The sequence below is a fragment of the Dipodomys spectabilis genome, unplaced genomic scaffold, assembly GCF_019054845.1.
Source record: "Dipodomys spectabilis isolate Male_0828 unplaced genomic scaffold, ASM1905484v1 ptg000024l, whole genome shotgun sequence".
NCBI lineage: Eukaryota > Metazoa > Chordata > Mammalia > Rodentia > Heteromyidae > Dipodomys > Dipodomys spectabilis.
Window position 1 is genome coordinate 5,340,754 of NW_024870701.1, and position 14,655 is coordinate 5,355,408.

The 14,655-nt window shown below is 40.2% G+C and overlaps 1 protein-coding gene across 1 annotated transcript in view; it reads left to right on the forward strand.

Annotated features, from left to right (window-relative positions):
* The first annotated feature begins 567 nt into the window (after nucleotides 1–567).
* The window catches only part of Riok3 (RIO kinase 3), a 30,000-nt gene continuing 15,912 nt past the window's right edge, over nucleotides 568–14,655 (forward strand). The window contains exons 1-6 of the mRNA XM_042675109.1: nucleotides 568–778; nucleotides 8,777–8,892; nucleotides 9,954–10,099; nucleotides 10,196–10,303; nucleotides 10,521–10,630; nucleotides 13,546–13,689. Of these exons, the coding sequence (XP_042531043.1) occupies nucleotides 716–778; nucleotides 8,777–8,892; nucleotides 9,954–10,099; nucleotides 10,196–10,303; nucleotides 10,521–10,630; nucleotides 13,546–13,689 (687 nt within the window). The 5' untranslated portion in view covers nucleotides 568–715. The remainder of the gene's footprint in view (nucleotides 779–8,776; nucleotides 8,893–9,953; nucleotides 10,100–10,195; nucleotides 10,304–10,520; nucleotides 10,631–13,545; nucleotides 13,690–14,655) is intronic.

Genomic DNA, 14,655 nt, shown 5'->3' on the forward strand with positions numbered 1-14,655 from the left:
CCCCTCATGATCATGTTGAGGAGTAAACAAAATACCTGGAATCGTCCACGGATGCGGTGTTATGTAATGTTTATTTTTAAAACTAAGAATCTCCTTATAAAATAAAAAAGTTAAACATGCAGTCTTGTTTTTGTTCAATAACACATCTTACATTGTCCCCACACGACAACTCTATAATGCAAAAATGAGGATCCACTTGTCTACTTCACTCCCTTTCCTTCTCCAAACCTGCCGTTTTTCTGTCTCCCAACGTAGAATAGTGCTAGGAAATAATGAACAGAAAACGCCTGGTTTGTTTATTTATCGTCCACTTGCCTGGTGTAATCAGACGCAAAGGCTGCTTGCCTGGGATAGAAGGAAAAAGAGGGCGGGGTGGGAACAAGTAGAGCCTGGACCCAGGGGAGCCACACCCAAGAAGCCACACCCAGCTCCGGATCACCACCAGCTGCTGCGGACAGCGGAACCTTTGGTCCAGCCTCCCACTAGGCAGTGGCCGGAAGTGAGGGCCGTCCCGGAGCTGGCAGCCAATCGGAAGCGAGTAGGGCGGTGCGGGCGGAAGAGAAGAAGTCTAGTTCCGGACGCGGCCGGCGCCATCTGTCACCGTAGGTCCCACACCACCATCCGGTCACCCCCAGCCCCGCGTGTCTCCTCGGAGGAGCCTGCTTCTCGACCTGCCACCTCTCTGCCCTGTTCTTGTCCCTGTCTTCTTCGCTGAATGGATCTGGTCGGCGTCGCATCACCTGAACCCGGGCCGGCTACGCCCTGGGGGCCCAGCAAGGTGAGTGGTGATGCAGTCTACCTGCCTGGGTCACCTGGGCCTGGTCGTCTCCGAACTCCGGGAGGAGTGAATCGGGAAGTTGAAATGGCAGGGCCCCTGGCGAGCCCGACCGGCACCGGGCTGCGGGCGGGGGTCGGGGGGGGCGTGCTGGGGAAAGGCGCCGGGGCGCAGCTGGGGCCCCCACCCCAAGGCGGGCCTGGGTGTGTTAAGGTCCGTCGCTCCTTCCGCATCTTGTTTTCTGAGCCCGGCCCTTGGATTTGAGTGGAACTCCTTTTGCGCCATTGACATTTGAGGGAAAAAACAAGTACGGTCTTGTTTTTGGCAGGCCGAGTGAATCATCCCAACACACGGAGCGCTCGAGCTAGAAAGTTGGTTTCGGTAGATGCGTCCTTAATTGGACAAGTGTGATTATCCTCGTTCGGTAATTTCTTGTTTTTGAAGTCATAATGATAAAACTCAGACTCTCCCTCCCCTCTCCCCCTCCTTTTCCGCCTCTCTTCTCCCCCCCCCCCCCCACGCTAGCATACTGAAGCGCTCACTACTTACTGTAAAAAGATGAGGAATTTTTATGATCTGTCTGGGATTTAACATTTAAACATTTTTTCCCCCCCTTAAAATGGAAAACTTAAAGCCTTTAGCTCATATCTGCTTCTAGTTTTCAGGCTGTCCCTTTCCGGGTTATTTTCGGTAGAAGGATGAAAAAGACTTTCTGCCATCTTATTAGGAATTTGCTTGAGAACAAGAGCACTCCATTGGGATTTGTGCTCCTCAAACTAAGGTTTGAAGGAATCCAGTTTTTCTTAGGTTCGGAATTGTTCTTTGCATACTAGCATAGAAAACACGTTTCATTTAAAAGGGTTCCAGTTAATCTTACTGGACTTTGACTTAGACTTAACAGAAAAGGAGGTCAATAATCAGCTATTGAGTAAAGTCGGTTTTATAAAAGTTGTACAACTGTATGTAGAATCCATTGGTAAATGTGGTTACAATCACATTTACAACCGTGGTTACCAAATGCCATGTTAGACATGAAATGACAAATGATAGAGACCAATAAAAATATACTGTACACATTAAACTCCTCTACAAGGTTGGCAAAAAAAAAATCAAATGAAGACATGCAACCTTTCTCTTAATTCAGTAAAGTATTTTGCATCAATCTTTGTCATAAATATACATCATTGAAGTAAAATTCTATTTTCATCATTAAACATAAGATACACTTCCAGTATTTATTAATACTATATTGGGAAGACAGTTTTGACGGGCAAAACTGTTGAAAAAAATCACTTTAATATTTTTTCAGGTTGATCACATAGTCAATTTCTGGAAGTGCTTCTATATAATTGCCTGTGGTATAAATTGTATATAGCATTATGTTTCCATTTTTCCCCATCCAAATCTTATTTCTACTTTTACATATGTTATAAGCCCTATATACAATTGTCTTTATTTTTATTGGAATGGTATTTAGTAAAAATAAGCCACATATTTTTCTTTGTAAAAAATATCTCTTAGCCCTTTCCTCCTTTAACCTCATGGAAAATCAAACTGGTTACTGAAGCCTGTAGGGAAGTAGAAATTTGAGGAGGGTCTAGAAGAGTGGAAGGAATGTTTAAGGGTAGCAATTCTTGGAAGTTTAGAGTTTGGACTTTTTTAGACTCTTAAAAATTAGCCATGTGCCAGTGGCATACACCTATAATCCTAGTTACTTAGGAGACTGAGATCTGAGGATCGTAGTTCAAAGCCAGCCTGGGCTTTGAGTCTGGGAGACTCTATCTCCAGTTTACTAAAAAGCCAGAAGTGGAGTTGTGGCTTAAGTGGCAGAGCACTAGCTTTGAACACAAAAGCTCAAGGACAGTGACACACACACACACACACACACACACACACACACACACACACACACACACACACACACACACACACACACACACACCCCTCTTAGTAGAAGATAGCTAGATTTTTGCATCTCCTTTGTTTACAAGGACACACACACACACACACACACACACACACACACACACCCCTCTTAGTAGAAGATAGCTAGATTTTTGCATCTCCTTTGTTTACAAGGACACACACACACACACACACACACACACACACACACACACACACACACACACACACACCCCTCTTAGTAGAAGATAGCTAGATTTTTGCATCTCCTTTGTTTACAAGGACAGTGCCCAGGCCCTGACTTTAAGCCCCAGGACAGACACACACACACACACTCCCTTAGTAGAAGATAGCTAGATTTTTGCATCTCCTTTGTTTACATTTCAGTTTCTTGTGATATATTGACGTAATGAAAAAATTCTCACAGATATCTAACTGTAGCAGATATAAGTGATTAAAAGTGAGTAATAAGTGGAAATACTGAGAACAAATTGAGTCTCTAAAAATGCACATTTATATGCTAAACTTACTACCATAGAAAGTTTGAGAAAACACAAGTATACACAAGCATAGTGTTCACAAGTACTCATCTCAATAGTCATCAGAGTGATGATGTCATCAAATCCAGTGTAGATACTAGAAAACTCTACAGCTGAAAGAATGAGAGTTAAAAAGACAAAGAATATCTTAGTACTGTTATGAAAACTTCAACCTCACAGACCCTCTGACAGGGGTCCCACGTTGCTAGTTGCAAATGCCAAACTGCTATTATGAACAAACTGCTATTTTTTAAAATATGTCAGAAGAGAAAATTGGCAAATTGTAGGCTAAAGTGAGGAAATGTGTAGAGGTATTCCTCAAAACTGTCATGGCCATCATAAATAAGAGTCAGAGAAACAGCCAAGGGAAGCCTAAGAAGACGTAAGAATTAAATATGTGTCCTGGATAGGATTCTGGAACAGTAAAAGGGCATTAGGAAATAAAGAGGTTTGAAAGTAAGGGCCTTAGTTAACTATATGTTCACACTGTTCACTAATGGGGCCAAATGTACAGTATTTGTGCAAGATGTTTATGGCAGGGGAAACTCAGTAAGGGGTATTTGGGAACTGTTATCTTTTTAGTTTTTCTATAAATACAAAACTAGGTATAATTTATTTTAAGTTTATTTTTAGTTTTAATTGTTATTATAAAAGTGGTGATCAATGGGATTACAGTTACATAAGTCAGGTAAAGAGTACATTCTTTTTGGACAATTTTACTTTTTCCCTCTATCCAGTTTTTCCCTCCTATCCCCACCCATAAGTTGTATAGTTCATTTTCAACATAGTATCCAGTGAGTATCACTACTGCATCTGTTCAACCTTTTACCCTCCATTTCTGTGCCCCTGTAACCCTCCCAAAGACAGAAAAACAAATAAGACAAAAAGAAAAGAAAACAGAAACAACAACAAAAAGCTTCTTGTTTCCATTTCGATAAGTATTGTTTTATATGATCTGAGATACATAGGCATTACACCTTTGTGTTCCTCCCCTTTGGTATCATGGGTTATTTTTTTTTAAATGGATTACTGTCACCATGTACAACCAGACTTTTTCTAAGGACCCTGTCTAGAGCTGTAAAATGACTCAACTATTTCTCCTGGATCATATCTTCCTGCTACATAGCTGGAAAAGGGATCTGTCTTCCTGTGGGTAGTGGTTTTCTTGACTGAATTTTTGTTATTTACCTCCTTCTTGTTTGCCTTTTTAAAATTTTTTATCTTACTTGACTCTATAGCTGTTTTCAGTAAAATCTTTTTGTAAAGTGAGGCAGGGAGCTAGAGGTATATTGTTTGGAGTTTGTAGCCAGGTGTGGTAGAGGTGATGAACTGTGAATTCAGTGGTGGCACTATACCAAAGAAGAAAAAACAGGAATGGTCTCAGGGTTGTTTAGCAAGAGGGAAAGAACTCAGGGAGGTGGTTATGGGATTATTGGATGTTGTATTAGTTACTTTTGTATAGCTGTGACAAAACCTGGAAGAATAACTTCAAAGGGGGAAGCATTACTTTGGCTCATGGTTTTAGAGGGTTCAGTTCATGGTCACTTGGCTCATGTTTCTGGGCCAGATGTGAGGCAGGATACCATGGCAGTAAGACTGTGACCAAGGTTGTTTACTTATGGAGGTCAGTAAGAAGAATGCAGCAGCTCACATCATGGCAGACAGGAAACAGAGGGGAACCTTCATGGACTCTGGAAAAGCAGTCACCTCCAGCCTGTGCTTTAGTAATCTAGGTGTTTCTTAGAAAGTTCAATATAGTTAACAATCAAGATTATCTATCATTGATGCCCTTAGACTATGTGGTTAATGTCCCATCAGATTTTGATGCAATGGGTGTTTATGGTGTTGAATAGAGTAGATAACAAGGATAGAACTAGACCTCACCTTAGATTTATTATGTGTGTGCATGTGTGTGCACATGTACATGTACATGTGCGCAAGCATGCACGCACATGATAGTACTGGAGCTTTAACGGAGGTCCTAGGCACTGCCCCTTAGCTTTTTTTGCTCAAGGCTGGTACTCTACTACTTGAACTGCAGCTTCATTTCCAGCTTTTTGCTGAGTAGGTAGGATTGCAGGTGCCCATCTTATTACTTTTTTTTTTTCCTTTTAAACACTAAATAGATTGTTTTACTGAACAATTAGGAGATGGTTGCAGGATTCTCTAACATAGACCACTGGTGCCTGTTTGTGGGAGAAGTCAACAGTAAATTTTATGTAGGAATTTTGTGGGCTTGTTTGAAGAATCAGGATTTGGTTTCACAGAGTGGAAATTGACAGTCTTTCTGAAATCTTTACTTATTATTTACCTAAGCTGAGGAAATTGCCTCAGCATGAGATGGCCTAATTGAGCTGGTTGACAGGTACAGGAAGTGTAGCTCTGTAGGAGGTTAGTTGGAGGAAGACATTAGGGTGTCTTGGTGGTGTTTGTAAGACTACAAACATTTCCCTTTCTGTTCCACTCAAATATCTCCCGCAAAATTAACAAAATTCCTCCTGACATTATTGCCTTTTCTGAGAAATTGTTTAATATTTTATGTACTGTCTTAGCAGAATTAGTTACCAGATGACAGAAGACTTAAAGCCTTAGAGCTGGGTGAGCAAGATGGAGGAAAGGACTTCAGAAATGTAGGGTGATCAAGAAGCACTACACCTCAGTAGCTTAGCCTGACAGTTCCATGGGCTCTGCAGTTTCCCTCTGGCATATATTCAACAAGTACTTGAGTGCTTGTTCTGGGCTATGTGGTTGAGTACTCCACCTCTCAGTGGCTCATGCTACTTAGTGATGGGGCCTGCACTAGCAGTGTTTACATGATAGTGTAGGAATATAAAGGAGAGGATCCAACTCATATGACCTGGAGGTAGCCTTACAGAGGAGGTGACATTTAACTGGTGAAAATAGAGAAGGAAGAAAAGCCATTGGGAGAGAAAAAGCATATGTGAAGGCATGGAGGAGTGAGATGTGCCTTATTTGGAGAGATAAATGAGGGCATAGTTGTAAAGGGAATTCCTTACTGAAGAATTTGGATTTTCTATTGCAGGCAATAAGGCAGTTTACGTCTTATATTTCAGGGAAGGTGATTAAGGAAGCAATAGAACTGATCCACTAAAAGTTTTGAGTTTTGTTTGTTTGTTTGTTTGCTTTTTGTCTTTGTCAGTTGCAGGGCTTGAACTCAGGTCCTGGATTCTGTCCCTGAGCCTCTTTGTGCTCAAGGCTAGTTCTCTGCTCTACCACTTAAGCCACAGCGCCACTTCCAGTTTTTGACTGGTTAATTGGAGATAAGAGCCTCATGAGAATTTTTCTGCCCAGGTTGTCTTGGAACCACAATCCTCAGATCTCAGCTTCTTGAGTAACTAGGATTACAGGTGTGAGCCACCTGCCCCCAGTTTGAGCTTTGAATATTTAGCCATATGACTCAAATTTAGGGAGTATTGAAATATTGTCTGTTGACTGGAGTAGCTTAGGTAGACTGCTCGCATGCCGTATGGGATTATCCTAGGTTCACTCCCTGCTATTGTCAGGGATTGAAAGGAAAGAAGCAAAGGAGAAAGAGAACAATGAAGACAGTAAATATTACCTGTTATGCTACTATTAATCATAGTCAAATGTGAGTATTGAGTTAGAGAGACTACATCATCTGCCTTTTGAAACCTGGACTTTGATACTTAACCACATCAAAGATTTCTAGGTTAAAGAGCAAAAGGAAGTCAGTAGAGTCACAAGGTTTAAAGATTAGCTATGTTCTGCAGATTATGGAAAGCATCAGTTTTATTGTTGATAAGCCCTGAGTGGGTGAAAGCCACATTAGACTTTCAGAAAGTCTCCCTAGACTCTCTAGGTCTGGTCTGAACTTGTAATGGGCTGGAACAATCTGCAGTGGCTATTTAAGTATGTGCTAAGGACAGGTACATCTCCTCAGTCTTAGGCTGAGACTGGGAAAATCTTGATTCTGATTCACTGGGACATAAATATTGCTCCCATTGCAGAACATCCTTGCCTACTCCACCTACACAGCTTGAGCCAAGTCAAGTCCTGACCCACAGTGCTGTGTTACCTGACCATAGGTCTATGTCCAGTTGCTTCTGAGATCATCTCAGAGGCCGTGCTTGCTAACCTTGATTAAATAATTTTGAGGCTATAGAACATCCTTTGCTAAATTCTGTATTGGACAATAGAAACAAGTAAGACAGGGAACAGAAAGTTTAGGAATAAGTTTGAAAAAATACTGAAATAAATCTAGAATTTGTGTTTTAGGAAGAGTAAAACAGCTAGGTGCCAGTGGCTTACTTTATAATGCTAGTTACATGGAAAGGTAAGATTGGCAACATTTCAGTTCAAGACCAGCCCAGGCAGAAAAGTTTGAGACACGTTTTCAACCCATACCTGGGCATAAGCCATTGTGTACCTGTCATCCCAAGATCCATTAGGAGGCTGAGACTGGGAGGATTGAGATTCTAGGGCAGCCTGAGGAGAAGAGTTCGTAAGATTTCATTTCCATGGTGGGAAGCTGGATGAAATGACACATGCCTGTGATCTCAGCAACTATGGAAAGCCTAAGAGAGGCGGATCTAAGTCCAAGTGCACATCAAGCTGGAAACCTTATCCTAAGATTAACAGGTGAAAAACAGCACTGGAGGCATGGCTCAGTGGCAGAACATCACCATAGCAAGTATGAGGTCCTGATTGCAAATGCCAATACCACACACACTAAAACATGTCATTGAGGATGGCCAACTGGCTTATCAACTGTTCAAAAAGAGCCTCAGAGAGAGAAGATAACTACTACTATCATATTGTTTCACAAGTCTAGTTTCAAAATTCTAAACTTCATAAGTATAATTTGTGGTTGTTGTTGTTGTTGTTTTTTGTCAGTCGTGGGGCTTGAACTCTGGGCTTGGGCACTGACCCTGTGCTCTTCAGCTCAAAGTAAACACTCTACTGCTTGAGCCACAGTGCCACTTCCGGTTTATTAGTGGTTTATTGGAGATGAGAGTCTCACGGACTTTCCTGCCTGGGCTGGCTTTGAACTGCAATCCTCAGATCTCAGCCTCCTGAATAGCTAGGATTACAGGCATGAGCCACCAGCGCCCGGCTTAATTTGTAGTTTGTTATTTGGTTTTGTCTTAGAACATACCAAGATATCTTGAAGAGAGGTTGATATAGACTTTTACAGTTGTATTATGCTAAATGGTATAAAATATTCTTGGAAGACAGTCTAGTTGGGACTCTAAATTATAAGTGGAAGATTGGTTGGTGAGCAAGGTGTGAACAAGAGGAGGTAGCTGAACTCTTGGACTAATGGGATGCATGCTCTAATGGCCTGTTACTTCTTTCAACCAAGAACATACCTACCATCCTTGCCAGATGGCTCTACTATTTTTGTTTATGGCTATCCTTGATGAGATATGAGATGGCAGTTATTTTTCCCTTTACAATGGTTTCTGTAAATAGCTTCTCCTTCAATTTGGGTTCAATTCTCAAAAGACAACCTTATCTATATGGGTAGTTCATTGCTATAAATGGGTATATATAATTTTCTTCTTTATTAAAACAGTGTCCATGGGCCACCCCTCAAAACACAATATCCTGTTCTTTGGCTGATGTGATGAGTGAACAGCTGGCTAAAGAATTGCAGTTAGAAGAAGAAGCTGCTGCTTTCCCCGAAGTTGTGTAAGTAAAATTCACAGAGTATCTGTTTTACCTGTTTCCTGTGAGAGAGTTTTAGGATTTGATTAATAATTGTCCTGACCAATGTTTAGGGCATACATTTAGAAAAGGAAGGCAGTAGAAAGAGCAACTTACTGGTAGTCTACTACTGATATTTGGGTTCTGATTCTATACAGATTGAAAATGCCAAAACGTTTTTAGCACTCAAAAAGCATACAGAAAAATTCAGGTTTGGGGGTATCTGGATTCTTCTTCTTTTTTTTTTTTTTTGTGGTTGTGTGTGTGAGACCAGGAATGATCAATTGGTAATCTCTGCAAATATTGTAAGAAAGCTATCAGCCTTGATAGATCTTGCCTATAATCTTAGCTATTTGGGAGGCAGAAATGCGGGGGATTGTAATTCAAGGTCAGCTCTGGCATATAAATGTTCAAGAGTTTAATCTTAACAATGGCTGAACATAGTGGTGACTGTTACAGCAACACAAACTGGAGGTGTGGCGCAAATGGTAGCCTAACAAGATTGATGCCCAGCTTCAATCCCAGTAACCCCAAAACAAATGAGAAAACTGAAATCTGAAACATTTCTGGTGCCAAACATCTTGGCACATAAAGGATACTCAACCTATATATTATCTCGGACAAAGACTGTTTCTCTGGGTTTTGTTACCTTATATTAATGCAGTAGTTGAACTAGACAAGGTACAATTTTCAAGTGTATGTACTTTGTCTTTTCATAAGGTATTTTTTTGTTTGGCTTTGTGTGAGTGTATGCAGGTTATCTGTCCTTTGACTTGAACACAGAGCAAAGTGTATTCTGTGTCTGTGGATTTTCTGATGGAGTGTTTAGCCTTCTTTCTGCTCCCTTAATCCTGTTGGTGCTCTCATAGATTTAGGCCATTGGTTTTGAGTCTCATTGGGCAGGGAAAGGTGAATGGTTTGGTAGAGTTGTTGACCATTATTAGTATGATTTTTAATACTATAAAGACCAATCCTATTCTCAAAATTGGTAGACTCTGTTGGCACTAACATGCTATAGTAGTTTATTATCACCTTTTTTTGGATAGTGTTGCTGAAGGACCATTTATTTCTGGAGAAAACATTGATACTTCCAGTGACCTGATGCTGGCTCAGATGCTACAGATGGAATTTGACAGAGAGTATGATGCACAGCTTAGGCGTGAAGAAAAAAAATTTAATGGTGATAGCAAAGGTACTATAATCTTACTGTGATGACTCCATTGGGTGATCAAAATGCTTATTCTGTACTGTGTTCCTCAGTCAACCTTCAACTGTTTTGTCTTTCAAGTTTCCATTTCCTTTGAAAATTATCGAAAAGTACATCCTTTTGAAGACAGTGATAGCTCTGAAGATGAAGTAGACTGGCAAGATACTCGTGATGATCCCTATAGACCAGGTATCATCAGTACTTTTCATGTCAGAGTGGTGGGGATGAGGAATAAGGGTGGCAATAGGAAGATTCTTTTTTTTTTTTTCAATGAACCCTTTTATTTCATATTTGTCTTTGAATATTATTTGGTGATTTACTCCGTTAGATTCAAATGTGTATTTATACAATATTGAATATAGTGATTTACTCTTTTATATACTTGGCTTATCTTAATCACCTTTAGCAAAACCAGTTCCTACTCCCAAAAAGGGTTTTATTGGAAAAGGAAAAGACATCACTACCAAACATGATGAAGTGGTATGTGGGAGAAAGAATACAGCAAGAATGGAAAATGTAAGTTGAAGAAAATATCTCTCTCTGAATTGATCATTTTATTTGAATATAATTTTAAACATCTCTTAAAAATTTTTAAATGTGTACAAACACCTTTGCTTCTAAAGATGTTCTGGCTGACAATATAGCAATATGAAAATTTGGACACAGAGTATAAAGTACTTCCGAATAAAACCCTATAATAATATTTTTAAAAATATTTTGGATAAGGTTAGATATAACGGTATGCTCCTGTAATCCCAAGTTTTTTGGAAGGTGAAGCTAGGATCCCAGTTGAATATCAGCCTGGGTAAAGTCAGCTCGGTGTAGGGTTTACACCTGTAATCCCAGCTACTGAGAGGTAGAGTTAGGAGGATTATGGTCCAAGCCTGGCCCAGGTAAAGCATGAGATCCTATATGAAAACAAACTAAAGCAAAATAGACTATGAATATGGCTCAAAGGGGAGACCCCTTGCCTCATTTTTTAAATTTATATGACTCTAAAATTAAATCATTTTTATGCAGCATTTATTCTTTAGCATATTCCTTTAAATTAAAATAATTATTTTTTGTTATAAAGGAGATGTACAGAGGGTACATACATATAGGTACATACGGGTACATAAGTCAGGTAATGAGTACATTTGTTTTGGAGCAGTGTCGCTCTCATTCTCGCAGTTTTCCCTCCCATCGCCACCCGTGCAACATAGTATTCAGTGAGTACCATGCTGCATTGGTTCACCCTTTGTCCTTCCGTTTCTGTGCCTCCCTTTATACTACCAAAGATATATAAAAGAACAAGCAGGACAAAAAGAAAACAAAAACAGCAAGAAAGAAAAAACCTCTTGATTTCATTTCCTGTTCATTTTTATAAATATTATTTTGTATGATTAGATGCACATAGGCATTATGCTTTTCTGTTCCTCTCCTAAGAGTGTCCTCCTTTGGTCTGTCTATGAATACCTAGAGACCTGTATAATTTATTATTTCCCGATATTTTAGATCTAGCTTCTGCATATGAGAGAAAACATGTGCTATTTGTCTCTGTGAACTTGACTTAGCTTACTTCACATGATTTATTCTAGGTCCATCCATTGGTCTGTAAATAACATTTTTTAAAAAATTTTATAAAATAACATTCCTAGCCAGGAAATAGATAAATAGTGGTGATTGGGACTAGGAATAGGAGGGATACATACTTTTTACTATTACTATGTACCTTCTTTTTTTTAATTGGTCGTGGGACCTGAACTCTGGGCCTGGGCACTGTCTCTCAGCTCTTCAGCTCAAGGATAGTACTCTACCACTTTACCCACAGTGCCACTTCCGGCTTTTTTTGCTTATGTGGTGCTGAGGAATCAAACCCAGGGCCTCATGCATGCAAGGCAAACACTCTACCACTGAGCCACCTTCCCAGCCCACTATGTACCTTTTTAAACATTTTTTATTTGTGTGTTTTTTTTTCCTTTTTTTTTGGTGGAGCTAGAGCTCAAACCCAGGTCCTCAGGCACGCACTCTTATCAGTGAGCTACATTCCAGCCTCTTGAAAAACTCAAGAAATGAAATTTAAAAAATAATTAAAAAAATATAACTTTTTAAAAAAGTGCACTGTTTTTAAAAAAGTGTTACTCTTTTTCTTTTTACTGTGTGTGTGTGTGTGTGTGTGTGCGCGCGCGTGTGCATGCGTGCGCATGCATGTGTGTGTGCGCTGGTATTAGGGGTACTGTTACTGAGCTTTTGTACTCAAGACTGGTGCTGTGCTACTTGAGCCACAGCTTCACTTTTTTTTTTTAATTTTTTTTTTTTTTTGGTAAGAGTTGGTGGTCAATTAGAGATAAGAGTTTCATGGACTTTCCTGCCCCAGCCAGCTTCAAACCCTGATCCTCAGATCTCAGCCTCCCTCCTGAGTAGGATTACAAGTGTGAGCTACTGGAGTCCAGCTATAGTTCTTTTTTTTTGGTCAGTGGTAGGGCTTGAACTCTGGGCTTGGCCGCTGTTCCTATGCTCTTCAGCTCAAGGCAAGCGCTCTACCGCTTGAGCCACAGCGCTACTTCTGGGTTTCTAGTGGTTTATTGGAGATAAGAGTCTCACGGGCTTTCCTGCCTGGGCTGGTTTTGAACTGTGATCCTCAGATCTCAGCCTCCTGAGTAGCTAGGATTATAGGCGTGAGCCACCAGCCCCCGGCTCCCACTATAGTTCTTTCTACTATGGCAGTTTTCTTTGCTATTAAGAGCACTTGAAATTCAGATGATGCAATGAGGGAACTGACTTATGGATTTAATTTTAATTAGCTCAAATTTAAATATCCATCTGTGGCCAGTGGCTACTTAAGTTGGACTGTGTAGCTCTGGGACCTTTCCATACTGTGCCACATGAACTCAGTCCTCCAAATAATTATGAAGTTGAATTTCTTTGGCTAATGTTACACCTAACAGTGTAACATTATTTTCTTTAGCTGATATGAAGCATATGCTGAAGGAGATTAGTTTTAGATATGATTGGATGGTTTCTTTGCATAGAATAAATTCTGTCCTCTAGGCTGTACTTCTTTTCTTTTCTTTCTTTTTTGTCAGTCGTGGGGCTTAGACTCTGGGCCTGAACGCTGTCCCTCAGCTCTTCAGTTCAAAGCTAGTGCTCTACCACTTGAGTCACAGCACCATTTCCGGCTTTTTCTGTTTATGTGGTGCTGAGGAATTGAACCCAGGGCCTCATGCATGCAAGGCAACCACTCTACCACTGAGCCACCTTCCTAGCCCCACTGTACTTCTTTTCATAGTATTGTTTCTCTGTGTGCCTCTAGGTTCTGTGTTCATAGCCTGGCCATCTATGGAATAGAAAATTGATTCCAAGTGAAGACTCCTATTCCCCTGTTCTACTTTTGTTTTTTTTGTCCTCACTTAAAATTGTTTAGCTGCTAATTCTTCTATTTATATCAGTTTGCACCTGGGTTTCAAGTAGGAGATGGAATTGGAATGGATTTGAAACTATCAAACCACGTTTTCAATGCTTTAAAACAACATGCCTACTCAGAAGAACGTCGAAGTGCCCGCCTTCATGAGAAGAAAGAACATTCTACTGCGGTAAGGATTCTTAAGTTTTATGTTTTTTTAAAAAAATTTGCTTTCCTTTAATGGGAGATATCAGATAAGAAACTACATGTTTGAGAGTATAAATAAATTTTACAAATGTGTTTGATATTTTTTCATGAGATTTCTCAAATCAATCATTTTTTTTGTGCTTAATATCCCAAATGGCTTTGGTGTTTTACATTGTAGCTTTGGTACTTATATAAAGCTCACATTTTAGTGGCCATAGTATATAGGTTATGTTACAGTTGAGTGTACAAGATTTTTAAAAACATTTGCTGGGGCTGGGAATGTGGCTTAATAGTAGAGTGCTTGCCTAGCATGCATGAAGTTCTGGGTTTGATTCCTCAGCACCATATAAACAGAAAAGGCCAGAAGTGGCACTGTGACTCAAGTTGTAGAGTGCTAGCCTTCAGCAAAAGAAGCTCAGGGACAGTTCCCAGGCCCTGAGTTCAAGCTCCTGGACTGGGGCAGGGTGTGGGGAGTGAGGGGGCAGTTACTTGCTAGTCAGTTGCTCACATTTGTAATCCTAGTTATTCAGGAGGCTGCGATCTGAGGATTGCTGTTTGAAGCCAGCCGAGGCAAAAAAGTCTATGAGACTCATTATTATTGGCATATTTTACTTAATGATCTCCATTGTTTTACATTAATGAAGATGATAAACTATTTTGAGTATAACCTTTCAGGGCTCAAGCCTGTAATCCTTATTACTCAAGAGGCCAAGATCTCAGCATTGTGATTCAAAGCCAGCCTGGGCAAGAAACTCAGATTCTTGTCTTCAACTAACTACCAAAAAGCCAGAAATAAAGTTGTGGCTCAAGTGGGAGAGTGCTAGCCTTAAACACAAAAGCTCAGAGAGAACGCCAGGCACACACACTCACACAAAAAGGACCTAATTTGTAAGAATAATAGGAAAGCTGTTTTAAGTTTTGGTGATACAGTAAGATTTTGATTAAGCTA